At 43.8% G+C, this 19796-nt stretch overlaps 2 protein-coding genes across 2 annotated transcripts; both read right to left on the bottom strand.

Annotated features, from left to right (window-relative positions):
• Nucleotides 1–14691: 14691 nt before the first annotated feature.
• LOC124168675 (mediator of RNA polymerase II transcription subunit 15-like) lies at nucleotides 14692–17205 on the bottom strand. The gene is made up of 2 exons (XM_046546939.1): nucleotides 16520–17205; nucleotides 14692–15403 (listed from the first exon to the last, which is right to left on the bottom strand). Exons 1-2 carry the CDS (start codon nucleotides 17203–17205, stop codon nucleotides 14692–14694), a joined length of 1398 nt encoding a protein of 465 aa, XP_046402895.1.
• A 995-nt stretch (nucleotides 17206–18200) lies between these two features.
• Nucleotides 18201–18932, bottom strand: LOC124168673 (mediator of RNA polymerase II transcription subunit 15-like). Its single transcript, XM_046546938.1, has one exon. It carries the CDS (start codon nucleotides 18930–18932, stop codon nucleotides 18201–18203), a length of 732 nt encoding a protein of 243 aa, XP_046402894.1.
• Nucleotides 18933–19796: the final 864 nt, after the last annotated feature.

Raw genomic sequence — 19796 nt, 5'->3', positions numbered from 1 at the left:
GGAAGAGCACACCAGAGACTCCGCTGCAGGAGGGACTTGCAAAGCGGACAAATCAGACACTTGCGTGATTAGGTGCATGTTCATGCAATCAGGGATGCCTGGGTATCCCTTCGGGATACAATCTTAGTTTATGATCGGGGTGAATGAACCCCATGCGTCTTGAAAACACCGAGGAAATGCAGTATTGAACGAATACTAATTATCCATCCACCCAAAGTGGGCGATTGCCTCCTGATTTGATCCTCATCGTGATAAGGAAATGACGAGTCTCCAGCTTCCTTATGCCATCCTTCGTAGTCTTTTAGGAGATATCCAAATCCAATCTGGAGATAGGATGATTTTTCCCGCCTATAGAATAACACATTTTTACATCGCTTCGGACCTTACACCTTCATTATCATCCGAGAAGAACAGATGGTATTAGGCGTAAGACCAAATAACCTCTTTCTGCTGGTGTTGTTAATCAGTGTGTCCTTACTATGATTATTGTCAAATTTACGAATGAAGTATCGAGTCGTGTTATCCCCTCAATCTCCCCTAAATGTTTAATATAGGAAAGGTTATTTTTCTCGCACTTCTTTTTTCCAAGCCAAAAATTTCGAAATATCCTTGAAAGTAAAATTTTGGACCAATATATCTTATGTTGAGATTGTAAATGATTCACCATTGCAGAATGGGTTTGAAAAAGAATGTCACATTCGGAATGCGGACAACATGAATTTTGTTGCTAAGGGCTGACACGTTTCCTTATGCCCTCTGAAGTTACTTTTGTTCGACTATGAAACATGGCACATAGGGCAGACCCTAGTTATACAACACACTCATCCACCTTCCCACATTTCCTTTCTGCTTATAAAAAGTAGGCCTGGAATGATACGTTTGGCTTCAAGTTCCACACGTTCGCGGGTAAATAGAAGTTTGGCAACTACCTTTCCAATGCAATTTCGCGATGCATGAGGTTACCAAAGCATCAACCCTGGTGAAATTTGTGTTTTCCTCAGGAATTGAGGATTAATAACACCCATGCAATTATCTTTGAACTTTTCTTTATAAGAAAACCTTAATCATCTATAACATCATCAATATATGGCTCTAACATGTTTTAAATTCCACTTGCATCAAAAATTTTGCTATCGGATGCACGCCCACCATAGTCTACATAAAAAAAAAACTTATCAAACCTGTAGGTGTTACCGCCACGCTGATGTTTTCTGTAATGCGGGGAAAGAAATCATTCATACCGAATGGAAGTACCCCGATAACAATGGTGATTGTTTCGCTCCCACCCCCGCAACCACCTATTAAACGATATCAGCCTCATTCGGAAGGCTATTGTCTCCGTCAGGCGATGAGCCGGGAAAACCTCCACTAGGACAATTTCCCGGCATCCCCGCCTCAATGGCTCCCGAATGAGGCTGAAATACGTCCCACGCCCACAATTTCCTCAGGTCGTTTGACCCTATCATTATTAGGGCACCTCCACCGCCGCCATCACCGCCTGGAGGAGATGGAGGACCAATCCGCCGGGGAAACACTGGGGGTGTAGGAAAGGCAGCGTGAATACAAAGTACTTTAAAAGTCTTCCGAAATATGTTTTTCAATGTAAGCAATTAATCGTCACTTACTTCCCTCTAGGGGATAACCCATCCTCTCCCCCAGGCGGCATGGCTGTCCCCCATCACATCATACCCCCCACAGGTAGGCCGGCACCTGAGAAGAAGGGCAGGGAGTGGTGAGATGCATCGATAGGACATTCAAACATGCGAATGGGTAGAAGCAGCTATTTCAGTGTACAGATTACATCTACCCCACCATTCTTCACCTTTCCCTCACCATGCTTCTTCATGCAGTTACACTCTTGGAAATTACAACAAAAAATGGACCTATCGCTGGTTCTTTAATATATGGCAGGCAAGACATCAATGCTTAGTACTATATACAGATATTCCGCGAATTGTCCCTAATACTCACCCCATGAAAGCGTGCCTCGCCTGAAGGTGTCCGTGTATAATATTTACCATTACTCAGTTATGCGTCCATTCATATCGCTGGTTCTTTAATATATGGTAGACAAGACATCAGTACTTAGTACTGTGTACAGATATTCCGCGAATTGTCCCTAATATTCAAGTTACAGGATCTGCAATACTTTGTAATTTCTTGCCACGCTGTGGCTTGACTGACGGTATGAGTGTATATAACTTACCATTACTCCGTTTTCTTTCTCAAAAATTCTTTCATCGCAGTTTCATCGCAGCAAACATTTCTTTTTTAAGTAGGGAAAAGGTACAATGGATTTTTGGGACAATAGCATGCCATTTTCTCGTTTCAAGTGGAAGTAGACCAGGGGTTCCCAAACTTTTTTGTACCACGCCCCCTCCCCCCCTCCCCCGCTACACATATCAGCTTTCCATTTTGCAATACCCCATTTCCACGGTGCCGTACATACCAACTCCTACTTGCACAAGTACTCGTACAAGTATGTGCCTACTTGATACGGTGGGTAGGTAGATTTTTTTTTCACTGTTGAATGCGGGAAACGCAGAATGGAAAGATTACAGTTATGAAAACTTAGAAATAATTTATTTCAAAGATCTGAGGAAATAATTTTTGTATTTTTTTATTTATTTCATTTGGGTGTCACGCCCCCCAGTTTGGGAACCCCTGAAGTAGACAGACAACGTAAATTTTGAATATTTTATTCTCTAAAAGTACTAACAATCGTCGATAGCCTTCACTATTCAGGTGGATGTCGTCCCTCCTTCCGTTGATCTGTCGCGACCCGGCCCCGGATAAACCGGGGCTCAAATCCGAAAGAGTTTAACGTGGGCTCTTACCCTTGGCGTCGGGTATCAATGATAGCACATGGATTGTATGGAAACGAAAAGGCAGACAGAGCGGCGAAAGAGGCTCTATCCGATATAGAACGCAATACACTGCCAGTGCCTGCAGGTGATCTCCAGGTAGCGTGGAAGAGAATCGTTCTAAATCAGTGGAAAGAACGCTGGTGTTCCCAAACGGGGAACAAACTCCGTAGCGTGAAACCTGACGTGTCAGAGTGGGCCTCTTCGGTCAGGAATACTCGGAGAGAGGAGGTAGTCATCACACGACTGAGGATAGGGCACTGCGCCATGACTCACTCCTATCTATTCACAGAAGATAAAATCCCGCCTCATTGTGAGGAATGTGACTCTATAATCAGTGTGAGACATATCCTGACGGAATGTGACCTATACCGGGTATTGCGATATAGGATGAACCTTGTTGGAGGACTAAACGACATGCTTCGTGACGACCCTGAACGTCTTAGTCGGGTAATAAAATTTCTGAAAACTATTGGTCTGCTGAATGAAATCTAACCTCGTTACACAACTTGTATTCACGCACACACCTTTCTCACCTATTATTTTATATTCCGAGGAAATAAATATCCAGATTCCTTCAGGTTATGACGTGATCCTCCCAAAATGAACTTCTACGAATGGAATGATGCGGTGCAAAATGACCTAAGATGTCGACGCACCCTAAAAACAATAATAACTAACTAACTAATGGTGTGTTTGCGTAGGCCGCCAACTTTTTATGGAAAAGGTAATCCCAGTCATGTAGCCCGATTGTTTATTGTCCTCTCATTTTGTTGTTACATGGAATGAACGTAATTACAGCGCATACGTAGTATATCGCAGAGTTAAACATTGTCATAAATCTATTGCATGTACACATCAAACACATCTAATATTGCCCTCTTCACATGAGGTAAAGTGTTGGAGTCATATTTCCTCAGTTCACTTGCTACATGCATTCCAAAAGTTTCATAGTGGTCAGTAGGAGTAGCCGATGTCTTTTTCCAAATGGAGTATGCATTAAGTAGCATTTCATTTTGTGCGTTGTCAGCATCATTACGACGTTTTCTTTTCCGAGCTTGGGAAATGTTAGAAGCAGGCGCCGTCGCTGTACTCGTAGACGCCGCCGTTGCAGTTACAGACGCCATTGTTGTATTAGTAGGCGCCGGTGGTTCATCTTCGACCGTTGCGGGTTCATCGACAATAGATTCATCATTGTATGAATCTTCTCGATTTTCCTCAGGACCCCTTTGCGTATTAGCCTGTTACCAAAATAAACATTGTAAATACAATGTTTGATAGGGTGCGGCAGAATGAACTCCCCGATTAGCAAAGCTAATAAGGAATAGTCTCATTAAAAGAAGCGTGTAACGCCGCCATTAATGCGGCCCAACATTCCGCCTCATACATGCTCAGTTGTTCCGGGAGGCTCCAAATCTCCGTGATATCCAGCGCCGGTATTGTCCAGGCCACCTGGAACGGGGTGGCGTCCGCGTACACGTTTAATGTTGAAGTATAACCAGAAAACTCGCGTGGAGATTGCCACACTCCGTCATCCCATAACACTTTTGCCCACTTGTTTTTTTCTGGTGGCGATATCATTAATTAGGAAATACGGGTGATTTAGAATGTAGACACACCATTACAAATCCCGCTGCCTTGGGGATGTCCACTTGTCTGATTCGAGGAACAACAGAAATAATATAATGCACTCTCTGCAAACTATTAGGAGTAAAGGACAACTGCATCGTTGTGGTATCATTCCAGTTTATCAGGTTGGCCATCAACGCGTTGGCGTCGGAGGGCTGTGGAGATGAGTGGATGAGGCTGGGGCTGGTCCTGGGGTTCTGCAGCGGTCAAGACGGCGGGACTATGTTGTGAGAGGATCCCGGCGAGTGGGACCGCGAACGAGAACGTAAACCGGGGGATCGTTGCGGCGAGCGCTCGGCCCGTTTTCGCCCTTTGCCCTTGTTGGAAGCAATGTCTGCACACGTACGTATCCTCCGCACTGGAAGGATGCCGCGAATAAAGGGACTGGGCGCTCGTCCCGGTCACAGCTAACTGGGTTCTGAGTTACTTTTTGGGTTATTAATTGCTGATATGTCAATTTTTAAAATTTCTGCATTGGTAGTCCTGATGGAAGAACACAGGTTTTTTCTCTAAATGCGTTGATGCAAATAAGGTTTGTTGAGTGACAAAACCAAGTATTTTAAAAATGTTCTCTGATTCATGCTTTCATTACTATCAATATGAGATTAAGAACCATTGCGTTTATACCAGCTTGGTCTAGCGTACAATAGAAAATCCGCATTGGCCATCGAAGGGTTTTTCTCGCTCATGACAGTTGATCAAATGTGTCTGTTTCTCCTTTAGTGGCATTATACATGCAAGTTATCTCTGGCTTTCCACACTCTTCATTTATGGCTCCATCCAAATGAAAATATGACATCAAAAGCACTTTTTATTTTTTTCGGTGTGAAGGCCAGCAGGGTCATGCTACACTTACCTCTTTTAACCAATGCTCACAAAGACATACGAGGTCAGGTTTTTCACAATCAGCTACAGCTTTTAGACCCACAAGTTTATTACTTAGGCACTGAATATTTAACGCTAAAATTTTTATCAGTGAGATCGAATTATCTACATTATTATGAGGTTCGCCTTTCAAAGCAGGGTCCTTGCCTTTGTTTCGGGTGATCATACTGTTTACCTGGACAGTGGAGTTAGCTGATTGTGAGTTAACCGTTTGGTTAACACTTACTTTCGTTTTGACAGCAGCAGCATCTGCAGCTTGGATATTGTCCCTTGGTGAGACTTCTCCTGCGGAAGAGCGGTTACGTGGGAAAAATGACGGCCTAACGGCCACATTCTCGGGCCAGAAAGATTCGCTCAGAAGCAAGTGTTTATGTAGTATGTCAACAGAAACACAAAAGGAAGTATATTCACCCTTAGCTGCAAGTTTCACGACGTAAAGGTCAATTTTTACGAATCTATTCAGAAAGATCTAATTTCATCCTCCGTAGTGGTAATGGGTTGAATTTTCCATGCGTGAATTTGGCATTTCCTTGTTGTGCCCTTAAATGGACAATCACTAACATCTTTCGCCTTTCCGATTATGTAATTACGTCGCTTTGCTCTCGAACGCTTCACTCTTGTAAAGCCGTCGTTCGCGTCACTTAAATATGATTTCGAATCATCATCTTCCAGATCACTCCCTCCTTTCAGGGAAGAAGAAGAATTTGGATACACGGTTAACGAGGGAGACACACGTATAACACAAAGCACTTTGTTTTTCTCACTTGTTTTCGATAGGGTAACGTCACCGTCGTCGGAATCGTTTTTCACTGCATCAACAAAGGTAACTTTTTATCAAAGGAACAGGGTAAGATTCTTTCATCCGCGGTGGTTTCGGATCCAATAATGTGTCGTAGTCGCCTTTACACAAGCCGGATCACTTTACAAAGATTCAATATCCTCCGCCATTTTTGACAACGAGATCTTTGTTCGCCGACAATTAACACGCTTCCAAAAATGTCTCTATTGCTCCTTAGTGCTGGCAAACACAAATTAGAGGCCTGCACGAATACAATGGAAAATATCACAATAAATCATTTGGTTCACTTTACTACAACATTTTCGCAGGAGCTACACACTTTCATCACCATGACGCGCCATCTTGGACATGTGATATTATCTCAAATGAAAAATAAATAATTTGAAAAACATTTATTTCTTAATTCCCATTTCCCTGGTACTACAAGGACTAATATAGTAAATTATTAGGAAAAAATTGTCTGATTATACGCTCACGCAGCATTCTCCCAGCTGGGCGCATATTTTGGGCCCTATAATGTTGCAAAATATTGTTATCGTTGTTGTCTTCCTCTTCATCTTGCACATGGGAATAACAGGAAACGAAAAAGCAGATGCAGCTGCAAAGGCGGCGCTCACGCTGCCGGCGCAGGCTTCGACTTCTGTAACCTATCAAGACCTGCAGACGGCCATGCGCGGAATAGTTCTACGGCAGTGGAGCGAGGTATGGACGAACGTATCGAATAACAAACTGAGAATGATCAAACCGGTTACGTCAATGTGGCCCTCTTCTGTTGGGAGGAATCGTAGGGAGGAGGTCATTATTACTAGACTGAGAATCGGTCATTGCGCCCTGACACATTCCTATCTCTTCACCCAAGATAAGATCCCACCTCGATGTGGCTATTGTGACTGTCCCCTGACTGTGAGACACATCTTGACGGAGTGTGATGAGCATCATATTACGCGAGACCGGACAGGCGTCAGGGGCAACCTAGAATTTATTCTGGGCGATGACCCTGGCCGCCTATGCCGCGTCATAGAATTCGTTAAGAAAACTGGTCTTCTGAATTCGATTTGATAGGCTCGAAGTTTACATCAATATTGTCAACAGTGCCGCACCAAACTGAAATTATAGTATATGCTTATGTCGCAATTTGATTGCGCGTGGTGCTAATGACCTTAGCTGTCGACGCACCCTTAACCCCAAACCTACTACTACTACTCTTCATTTTGTAATAATTCAGGTTCTTGAAGTGGAGGAACATTTCGTGCTAGGCACATGTTATGGAGGACATAGCACGAGTTTATGATGCTGCTGGCCTTTTTGGCATGTAGCAGGACTCAGTGCTTCAGGAGACATCGCCACCTTGCCTTTTATAGTCCATTGCACTGTTCCAAAATGCTTCTTGCTCAGCAAAGACAACGGATGTACCTGTCTTCTAGTGTGTTTATTTCCACTTGCCAGGCACTGGGGTCAGGAGGCATGTCTCAAGTGGGTTTCCACTGTCCCCTACCAAAAAAAATAACATTTATGCCGAGTATAAGTGCCTAAAAGTATGAACTATTACTGTAATCGTTACATTTCTGAAATAACTGAATATCATAATTTTTTTCATTTTTTAAAGTAAATGGGGGCTGTTCACCACTACTATTTATAATAATAATGCCCATAATTCGTTAATACAATAGATTTAATTATGAAACGCACAATAGCTTTGAAAGAAAATTTTGTGAAAGATGATATAAATGCCAAGGAATACATATTTAAAAAGGGGAAATCACACAAAAGAAGTCTTTTCTTCATTTTATAAGGTTAGCGGAGTTTTTTTCTTTCGATAACTTTTTATTGATCACCTTGATTACCTTTTACAATCAGCTCGTCTTAAAATAAAATGTTATGAGTGTAAAGCGGTAATTTAACTGGAATTAGAATGGCATTTTATTGTATTATAGCCAATGGATAAATAACAATTACAGTACTGAACTATAGTTGTAAGGATATTACCGCCAGTAAACGGCTGACAGGACGCAGTTTGTACATAAATTGAAGTATAAGGAAGGACTGGGAACTCTGATGACAATTATCGGAAAAATACTTGTGATTGCAGAAGCATTTTTCACTAGTGCATTTTCAGAGCAAAACTTGGCAACGTCACAATATCAGTCGGAGACTGAGTCCGTAAATTGCCAAACCTAGATGGCGGAACTTTTAACATGCCAAAAACTCGGAAACAGCCCCTTCAGATATTCCAACCTTATGTGAAAAAGGTGCTTTCGAAAGAAAAATTCTACATTACACTCTAGGAAAGGAAGAATTTCAACGGTTGGGAGTTTACAATAAGAATCGTTTCGAAAGAAAATAGTGATAAATGCCATAAATGTCTAGGAATATATTAAAAGAAGGGAAAATCACTCATGTGAAGAAAAGGCTTGAGCATTTTTTGATAAACAGGGAGAGAAAAAAGAATTTGTTAAAAACATGAGTGGCTTAAAGTTAATGTGACTTACGTGACGATGATGGAGGGAAAGAAGCAATATATGCATTCCTTTCAAATGGAGGTGTCATTGAATAAATTTATGAGATAACAGCATTGCGAAGGTTTCGAAAGAGTAAAACATGGAGACTAAATGCAAAAAAATGATGCAGAATAACTGGATACTAAGAAGTAACTATTAATCTAAATATGTTTTAGATAGAATTATTATACCGATTTCACTATATATTCCTAATCTGAGGATTTGGAATGGAAACGTAAGGCGTGAGAAAAGTCAGCTCTAGAATATCATGAGAAACATGCAGAGATACTATCATAGATTTCATTTATCTCTTTCCCCTCTCTAAGCTCAATCCCCGTGCTGAAAATTTGTGCCTCTTCTGTGCTCGGAGGTGTACTGTTGAGCCATCGATTCCTTCGTGCACCAAGTGCGAGCTTTCAGTGAAACGAAATGAAGAAGTGTTAACTGTGAGGAGTTCTCTCATACGTAAAATTCCTCCCGTAAATCTGTCCTTGAGTATGACGTATCAGCCCTTGAGCTGCAGTAGTGATACCTGTGAGGAGTACTATCATATGTACCGATCATCCTGTAAATGTCTCTGAGTCCGATGCATTAGCACTTGAGCAGCTGAAGCAGTGTTTCATCAGTGAATTGTGCTCTTCCGAATCTGAGTCTGGAGTCGTAATCACCACGTCCTCTAGATCTGCCATAGACGCGAGTGGAGGAAGTCGCGATTTAAGCATTACGGCAGAAGTCCTGGATCCCTAAACGAAATGAAGTAGCGTTATCTGTGAGGAGTTCTGTCATACGTACCGATCATCCTGTAAGTCTGTCTTTGAGCGTGATGTATCAGCACTTGAGCTGCAGTAGTGATACATGTGAGGAGTTCTCTCATACGTACCGATCATCCTGTAAATCTGTCTTTGAGTGAGACGTATCGGCACTTGAGCTGCAGTGGTGATACCTGTGAGGAGTTCTCTCATACGTACCGATCATCCTGTAAATGTCTCTGAGTCCGATGCATTAGCACTTGAGCAGCTGAAGCAGTGTTCCATCAGTGAATTGTGCTCTTCAGAATCTGAGTCTGGAGTCGTAATCACCACGTCCTCTAGATCTGCCATAGACGCGAGTGGAGGAAGTCGCGATTTAAGCATTACGGCAGAAGTCCTGGATCCCTAAACGAAATGAAGTAGCGTTATCTGTGAGGAGTTCTGTCATACGTACCGATCATCCTGTAAGTCTGTCTTTGAGCGTGATGTATCAGCACTTGAGCTGTAGTAGTGATACCTGTGAGGAGTTCTCTCATACGCACCGATCATCCTGTAAATATCTCTGAGTCCGATGCATTAGCACTTGAGCAGCTGAAGCATCGTTCCATCCTGTAAGTTATCTCTGGCGCCGATGCGTCAGCACTTGTGCGGGTGCAGTAGTGTTGAATCAGTGACTCATGCTCTTCCAAATCTGAGTCTCGAGTCGTAATCGCCATTTGCTCTATATATTCCATAGACGCCAGTGGAGCAAGTCGTATTTTAGCATTTTAGCAGAACTCCTGGATCGCTTAACGAAAGAAGTAGCGTTATCTGTGAGGAGTTCTGTCATACGTGCCGATCATCCTGTAAAGCTTTCCTTGAATGTGACGTATCAGCACTTGAGCTGCAGTAGCGTTGCCTGTGAGGAGGTCTCTCATACGAACCGATCACCCTCTAAGTTATCTCTGGCGCCGATGCGTAAGCACTTAAGCAGGTGCAGTAGTGTTGAATCAGTTAATCATGCTCTTCCGAATCCGAGTCGGGCGTCGAAATCACAATTTCCTCTAGATCTTCCATCGACGCTAGTGGAGCAAGTCGTGATTTTAGCATTACGGCAGAACTCCTGGATCGCTTAACGAGATGAAGTAGAGTTACCTGTGAGGTGTTCTATCCTACGTGCCGATCATCCTGTAAATCCGTCCTTGATTGTGACGTTTCGGCACTTGATCTGCAGTATCGTTACTTGTGAGGAGTTCTTTCATACGTTCCGATCATCCTGAAAATTATCTCTGGCCTCAATGCGTAAGCACTTGTGGTAGTCGGGTATTCTTTCATCAGTGGATCATGCTCTTCCGAATCTGAGTCTGGAGTCGTAATCACCACTTCCTCTACATCTTCCGTAGACGCCAGTGGAGCAAGTCGTGATTTTAGCATTTTGGCAGAACTGGATCGCTTAACGAAATGAAGTAGCGTTACCTGTGAGGAGTTCTCTCATACCCTCCGATCATCCTGTAAATTATCTCTGGCGTCGATGCGTAAGCACTTGTGTAGTGGGGTGGTTCGAAAAAAGTCAAGTTCCAAATTCAGTGTCGTAATAGCGCGGAAAAGTTGCGATACGTTAGTACAAGTGTGTGTGCACGGCGGAGCTTTATGCCATAAGGACAGCTCTCGTAGCCCTAGGTGACTACGGCGGCTCCTTTGTAATTCAACTCGACAAAATCTATAGGGAATGACCATAAAATACTATATATTTTTCGAATTTTGACCCTCCCCCCCTATATAGCATTTGAGCGAGGTTCAGGGGTTCACGTAGATGTCTCAAAATTTTCTGGCTTTATTTTTTATCGATCCCACAAATGTTTTTCATTGGGCCAGATGGATTTGAAAAAAAAAATCGATTTTTCCGATCCGCCCTACTGCTCATCCCTCCGGTTTCCGGCCCCTCCTTTCCCACCAATAGGTACTGCAACATCAGCGACCTACAAGCCTCACACGCCACGGCGATGATAACGAATCGGAGAGGTGAATGCCGATCACGTGGGGACGCCTAAGGTGGACTTGGGAGAGTAAGCAGTTTGGCAGTGGGCAGTCGCTCGCGGGATGTAGACAGAGCAACATCTACTTGGGATCAATAAAAGAATCTTACTCTAGGAATAATGCTAAATCAGCAAGTGCTGACTTTATATTTAAGTAAAAAATCCGATGAGTCGAATTCAAGCGAACAATTTAATAAAGGCATTGTTTTTAAATAATTTTTAAGTAGGAATACCTCCATCAAAATTTTAAAGACCGCCTGATTATTAACTCATGTTTACAATAACAGTTTAAATGTTTAAATACAACTCCAAAGTCACCAAATATTTCGTTAAGAAAAAATGGAGCATCCAAATATATTTGTTGAAAAAATATTTTTCTGAGGTATCATCTGTGATGGATATATACACATATTTTTGCTTAGAAAATCTGGCAAATGTACAAAATCCACTTCTTAGAAAGAGTAAATATTCCATGCATGAAAAAATACATTAAGGCATTTCACAGGCCATCCATCTTTGGTGATGGCCTGTGAAATGCCTTATCATTGGTAATTCTATCAAAACTTTGAACACCGTCTAAATATTTACTCATATTTACAATCACAGTTTAAATGTATAAATACAACTCATCGATGAGTAAATTCTATCGCAGTATTTAATAAATGCATGGTTTCTATATAGTTTTGAAGTAGTAATAATTCTATCAAAACTTTGAACACCGTCTAAATATTTACTCATAGTTACAATCACAGTTTAAATGTATAAATACAACTACAATGACACCATATTTTTCGTTAAGAAGAAAGTAGAACATGCAAATATATGTGTAAACAAAATATTTTTCAGTGGGATCTTGAGTTATATATATTTACACGTATCTTCCTACTTCAAAACAATAGAACAATTTAACAAAATGATCCCCTAAGAAAGAGTGAATAGACTGCAGATGCAGAAATCCGTAAAGGTTTCTCACAGGCCATTCGTCTGCGGTGATTTGAATAATAAAAATACTCTCTCAGCCGAAAATATAAGATATCACCATTTTTCACATCCACCAACAACATGATCACAATAAATATTTGGCAATGATTTCAAATAAATATATTGCTCTAGAAACAGTGCCACTTCAACAAGGGCTCATTTTATGTTTAAGTAACAGATTGCATGAGTCAAATTCTAGTGAACAATTTAATAAATGCACAGTTTTTAATACTTTTGAAATAATAATAACTCTATCAAGACTTTAAATACCATCTGATTATTCACTCATGGTTACAATCACAGATTAAATGAGTAAATAAAACTTTATTAGGACAACAAATATTTTATTTAGGAAAATGGAATATCAAAACATTAGGGTTAATAAATATTTTTGTAGGATCTTTAGTTTTGGGTACTTATACGTATGTATTAAGTCACTAAATGCCAGCCATTTCTGTTGATATCTTACGGTCAATATTAAATATTCATTTGTAGTTGTATATGTCAATTGTTCTATTAGTGTGACATTGTCCTTCTAGATAGTTCAAATTCAAGGTCATCAGAAACATTCCATCCTCTTGCGATTCACTCCATTGGCACATTCTATCGTTGCCCACTGCCACTCTCCTCATACTGACTGTGGGCATAGGCTATTGCGGCTTCATTCTACCCCCACGGACATACCTTAAGAAAGAACACGCTGACCTTTCGAGGCTTTTCACATCCCACTGCACATTTGGTATTCGAACTCTTTTTATGACGTGATTTCGACCAGATAACACTTGAAATGTTATTTCATTGAATCACACAATGAGATCAAGTAACAGAGCATTGCTCCGTGAAACACCACATAATATCACAGAATATGTATTCTTCAAAGACAAAAAAAACTTCACTTGCACATATTACGCACACAATCATATAATCTGTATCCGTAAACAAATTTCCACCAGATTTAATATTTGCTCTATTAATAGGATCTATGCCCTAATGTTTAAATGCGGTACACCAGAGACTTAAAAGGATCAGGGCTTATTTCCCAAGAAATACCAAAACTATAACTACAAATACGTACTTGCACTGCCACCCTTAAAAATCCATTAGTGATCCGAAATCGATCAGATAACTTAAACAACTTTGGCGTTACTGAAAAACAAGGAGCTTATCAGTTTCAATAAATTATCTGATCTACATTCGATAAGACACTATTATAAATATGCGCTGACTCCAGGAGCTCGCTACAAGCCATCTCTGGCTTCTCACCCGTGCACCCGATCGTGCAAGAAATGCACTCTCCTGCTGACCCTTTCGAGAAAGGGTTTGAATATCCGTTTTCTGTGGGTACCGGGACATGAGGGGATAGCCGGGAATGAGATAGCAGACGCTATGGCCAAGGAAGCTCTGAATAACGAAGATCTTGTCTCAACGCAGGTTCCCTACGAGGACTTAGGAGCATCTCTAAGAAATGCGGTATTTGAAAAATGGAGGGAGTCGTGGAGGATTCTAAATAATGACTGAAGAGAGCTTTTAAATATAAGTCCTATCACTCGACGAGAGCTTTTTGCGCAAAGACTCAACGCCTGTGTTCGCGTGATAAAAGGATATTTGCGTCTGCTCGGGAGAAGATAAACAATGACCGGAGTCGTGGAGGATTCTAAATAATGACAAGCTCCGTGGCATCAAGGACATGGTAGCAGCGTGGCCCTCCTCAGCTCGTAGTAATCGGAGAGAGGAAGTAGTACTTACACGATTGAGGATAGGGCACAGCCCCCTGACCCATGCGTATCTCTTTACTGAAGAGAAGGAACTTCCCCAATGTGAGGATTGTAAGTGTCCATTAAGTATTAGACACATCATGCTAGATTGTGTTAAGTACCGCGAAGCGCGAAGACGAAATAATCTAGGGGGAGACCTAAAAACCCTTTTAGGAGACCACCCTACCAACTTAATCTGTACATTTCGGTTTCTCAGAGAAATAAACATTTTTAATAAAGTCTAATTATGTGCACTTTCAACGAAGACATCAGATGCAGTAGATTACTTTATACATAACTTTTGTAATAAATCGCACAGTAGTGGTGCAAAATGACCTAGCCGTCGACGCACCCTAAATCCAAATACTACTACTACTACTACTACTCCATTTTTTTAACAATCCGAATAATCAGTATTTTATCTTTCTCTCTCTCTCTCCCCCTCCTCACAATTACTATCAAATAAAATATTTCAGAGTACACTCACTACACCGTAATAAACATATATATCTATAACTCAAAAATGAGCCCCTGGAAATACACGAACTTTAAGTGTTTTATACCGAACCTCCTCCACTGTCGAGTGTCGTTCGGTTTCAATACAACGCGTCTCCCGTTGCTGAGATGTGACTTCTGGCTCGGTATGCGAAGAAATGAGGGGCATTTGCAGCCGTCGCCTCAGCAAGGGAAGATCTTCATATGAAAGCTGTTGTTCCTGCTCCATCGGCTGAGGCGACGGCTGCTGTGGACGCGAACAAGCAGCCGGAGGCAGCGCTCGTTCACCTCGTTGTAGCTCCTCCTCCCGCATCTGCTGTGGCGTAGGGTGGTGTGGACGCGAACTAGCAGCAGGGGGCAGCGCTCGTTCACCACGTTGTAGCTCCTCCTCCCGCATCTGCTGTGGCGTAGGGTGGTGTGGACGCGAACTAGCAGCAGGGGGCACCCGCATCTGCTGTGGCGTAGGGTGTTGTGGACGCGAACTAGCAGCCTGGAGCAGCGCTCGTTCACCTCGTTTTAGCTCTTCCCGCATCTGCTGTGGTGTAGGGTGGTGTGGACGCGAACTAGCAGCTGGGGGCAGCGCTCGTTCACCGCGTTGTTGCTGCTCCCGCGCGTGTTGTGGCGGCGGCTGCTGTGCTCGCATGCCCCGCAAGCACTCACCACATTCCACAGCAACCGCTGTGTGCTGCTGTTCTTGCTGGCGACTCAAGTGGAGGTGCCGGCTGCTGTTCTTGCTGGCGAATCAGTGGAGGACAAATCACCATCGCCTGACAGCACTCTGCACACTCCGTCCACGGCCTCACACACATCGTCAAATTTCTATTGCAACGATCGCAGTTGAACACGCGAAGGTGTTCAAGGGAGAGATGTCTCCTTTCCCTTACGTTCCACCCCATACGGGATGCGCAGAACAAGCAGAGCATAGCCCTTGCTGCGACCAGATGGTAAACGTCGACAATGGCGCACAGCATTTCTGCGAGAGGCGTCTGCGAAGGGAAGAGAGAGAGAGCTCTTGTCCGTGTTGTCGGTTGAATGGATGGAGGGACACTGAAGAGAGCTTTTATATAAAAGTCCTATCACTCGACGAGAGCTTTTTGCGCAAAGACTCAACGCCTGTGTTCGCGTGATAAAAGGATATTTGCGTCTGCTCGGGAGAAGATAAACAATGACCGGAGTCGTGGAGGATTCTAAATAATGACAAGCTCCGTGGCATCAAGGACATGGTAGCAGCGTGGCCCTCCTCAGCTCGTAGTAATCGGAGAGAGGAAGTAGTACTTACACGATTGAGGATAGGGCACAGCCCCCTGACCCATGCGTATCTCTTTACTGAAGAGAAGGAACTTCCCCAATGTGAGGATTGTAAGTGTCCATTAAGTATTAGACACATCATGCTAGATTGTGTTAAGTACCGCGAAGCGCGAAGACGAAATAATCTAGGGGGAGACCTAAAAACCCTTTTAGGAGACCACCCTACCAACTTAATCTGTACATTTCGGTTTTTCAGAGAAATAAACATTTTTAATAAAGTCTAATTATGTGCACTTTCAACGAAGACATCAGATGCAGTAGATTACTTTATACATAACTTTTGTAATAAATCGCACAGTAGTGGTGCAAAATGACCTAGCCGTCGACGCACCCTAAATCCAAATACTACTACTACTACTACTACTCCATTTTTTTAACAATCCGAATAATCAGTATTTTATCTTTCTCTCTCTCTCTCCCCCTCCTCACAATTACTATCAAATAAAATATTTCAGAGTACACTCACTACACCGTAATAAACATATATATCTATAACTCAAAAATGAGCCCCTGGAAATACACGAACTTTAAGTGTTTTATACCGAACCTCCTCCACTGTCGAGTGTCGTTCGGTTTCAATACAACGCGTCTCCCGTTGCTGAGATGTGACTTCTGGCTCGGTATGCGAAGAAATGAGGGGCATTTGCAGCCGTCGCCTCAGCAAGGGAAGATCTTCATATGAAAGCTGTTGTTCCTGCTCCATCGGCTGAGGCGACGGCTGCTGTGGACGCGAACAAGCAGCCGGAGGCAGCGCTCGTTCACCTCGTTGTAGCTCCTCCTCCCGCATCTGCTGTGGCGTAGGGTGGTGTGGACGCGAACTAGCAGCAGGGGGCAGCGCTCGTTCACCACGTTGTAGCTTCTCCTCCCGCATCTGCTGTGGCGTAGGGTGTTGTGGACGCGAACTAGCAGCCTGGAGCAGCGCTCGTTCACCTCGTTTTAGCTCTTCCCGCATCTGCTGTGGTGTAGGGTGGTGTGGACGCGAACTAGCAGCTGGGGGCAGCGCTCGTTCACCGCGTTGTTGCTGCTCCCGCGCGTGTTGTGGCGGCGGCTGCTGTGCTCGCATGCCCCGCAAGCACTCACCACATTCCACAGCAACCGCTGTGTGCTGCTGTTCTTGCTGGCGACTCAGTGGAGGTGCCGGCTGCTGTTCTTGCTGGCGAATCAGTGGAGGACAAATCACCATCGCCTGACAGCACTCTGCACACTCCGTCCACGGCCTCACACACATCGTCAAATTTCTATTGCAACGATCGCAGTTGAACACGCGAAGGTGTTCAAGGGAGAGATGTCTCCTTTCCCTTACGTTCCACCCCATACGGGATGCGCAGAACAAGCAGAGCATAGCCCTTGCTGCGACCAGATGGTAAACGTCGACAATGGCGCACAGCATTTCTGCGAGAGGCGTCTGCGAAGGGAAGAGAGAGAGAGCTCTTGTCCGTGTTGTCGGTTGAATGGATGGAGGGACACTGAAGAGAGCTTTTATATAAAAGTCCTATCACTCGACGAGAGCTTTTTGCGCAAAGACTCAACGCCTGTGTTCGCGTGATAAAAGGATATTTGCGTCTGCTCGGGAGAAGATAAACAATGACCGGAGTCGTGGAGGATTCTAAATAATGACAAGCTCCGTGGCATCAAGGACATGGTAGCAGCGTGGCCCTCCTCAGCTCGTAGTAATCGGAGAGAGGAAGTAGTACTTACACGATTGAGGATAGGGCACAGCCCCCTGACCCATGCGTATCTCTTTACTGAAGAGAAGGAACTTCCCCAATGTGAGGATTGTAAGTGTCCATTAAGTATTAGACACATCATGCTAGATTGTGTTAAGTACCGCGAAGCGCGAAGACGAAATAATCTAGGGGGAGACCTAAAAACCCTTTTAGGAGACCACCCTACCAACTTAATCTGTACATTTCGGTTTCTCAGAGAAATAAACATTTTTAATAAAGTCTAATTATGTGCACTTTCAACGAAGACATCAGATGCAGTAGATTACTTTATACATAACTTTTGTAATAAATCGCACAGTAGTGGTGCAAAATGACCTAGCCGTCGACGCACCCTAAATCCAAATACTACTACTACTACTACTACTCCATTTTTTTAACAATCCGAATAATCAGTATTTTATCTTTCTCTCTCTCTCTCCCCCTCCTCACAATTACTATCAAATAAAATATTTCAGAGTACACTCACTACACCGTAATAAACATATATATCTATAACTCAAAAATGAGCCCCTGGAAATACACGAACTTTAAGTGTTTTATACCGAACCTCCTCCACTGTCGAGTGTCGTTCGGTTTCAATACAACGCGTCTCCCGTTGCTGAGATGTGACTTCTGGCTCGGTATGCGAAGAAATGAGGGGCATTTGCAGCCGTCGCCTCAGCAAGGGAAAATCTTCATATGAAAGCTGTTGTTCCTGCTCCATCGGCTGAGGCGACGGCTGCTGTGGACGCGAACAAGCAGCCGGAGGCAGCGCTCGTTCACCTCGTTGTAGCTCCTCCTCCCGCATCTGCTGTGGCGTAGGGTGGTGTGGACGCGAACTAGCAGCAGGGGGCAGCGCTCGTTCACCACGTTGTAGCTTCTCCTCCCGCATCTGCTGTGGCGTAGGGTGTTGTGGACGCGAACTAGCAGCCTGGAGCAGCGCTCGTTCACCTCGTTTTAGCTCCTCCCGCATCTGCTGTGGTGTAGGGTGGTGTGGACGCGAACTAGCAGCTGGGGGAAGCGCTCGTTCACCGCGTTGTTGCTGCTCCCGCGCGTGTTGTGGCGGCGGCTGCTGTGCTCGCATGCCCCGCAAGCACTCACCACATTCCACAGCAACCGCTGTGTGCTGCTGTTCTTGCTGGCGACTCAGTGGAGGTGCCGGCTGCTGTTCTTGCTGGCGAATCAGTGGAGGACAAATCACCATCGCCTGACAGCACTCTGCACACTCCGTCCACGGCCTCACACACATCGTCAAATTTCTATTGCAACGATCGCAGTTGAACACGCGAAGGTGTTCAAGGGAGAGATGTCTCCTTTCCCTTACGTTCCACTCCATACGGGATGCGCAGAACAAGCAGAGCATAGCCCTTGCTGCGACCAGATGGTAAACGTCGACAATGGCGCACAGCATTTCTGCGAGAGGCGTCTGCGAAGGGAAGAGAGAGAGAGCTCTTGTCCGTGTTGTCGGTTGAATGGATGGAGGGACACTGAAGAGAGCTTTTATATAAAAGTCCTATCACTCGACGAGAGCTTTTTGCGCAAAGACTCAACGCCTGTGTTCGCGTGATAAAAGGATATTTGCGTCTGCTCGGGAGAAGATAAACAATGACCGGAGTCGTGGAGGATTCTAAATAATGACAAGCTCCGTGGCATCAAGGACATGGTAGCAGCGTGGCCCTCCTCAGCTCGTAGTAATCGGAGAGAGGAAGTAGTACTTACACGATTGAGGATAGGGCACAGCCCCCTGACCCATGCGTATCTCTTTACTGAAGAGAAGGAACTTCCCCAATGTGAGGATTGTAAGTGTCCATTAAGTATTAGACACATCATGCTAGATTGTGTTAAGTACCGCGAAGCGCGAAGACGAAATAATCTAGGGGGAGACCTAAAAACCCTTTTAGGAGACCACCCTACCAACTTAATCTGTACATTTCGGTTTCTCAGAGAAATAATCATTTTTAATAAAGTCTAATTATGTGCACTTTCAACGAAGACATCAGATGCAGTAGATTACTTTATACATAACTTTTGTAATAAATCGCACAGTAGTGGTGCAAAATGACCTAGCCGTCGACGCACCCTAAATCCAAATACTACTACCACTACTACTACT

This window comes from Ischnura elegans, chromosome 12 (genome assembly GCF_921293095.1).
Source record: "Ischnura elegans chromosome 12, ioIscEleg1.1, whole genome shotgun sequence".
NCBI lineage: Eukaryota > Metazoa > Arthropoda > Insecta > Odonata > Coenagrionidae > Ischnura > Ischnura elegans.
The sequence above is the reverse complement of the archived record's forward strand: the minus strand, read 5'-3'. Positions and strand labels throughout refer to the sequence as shown.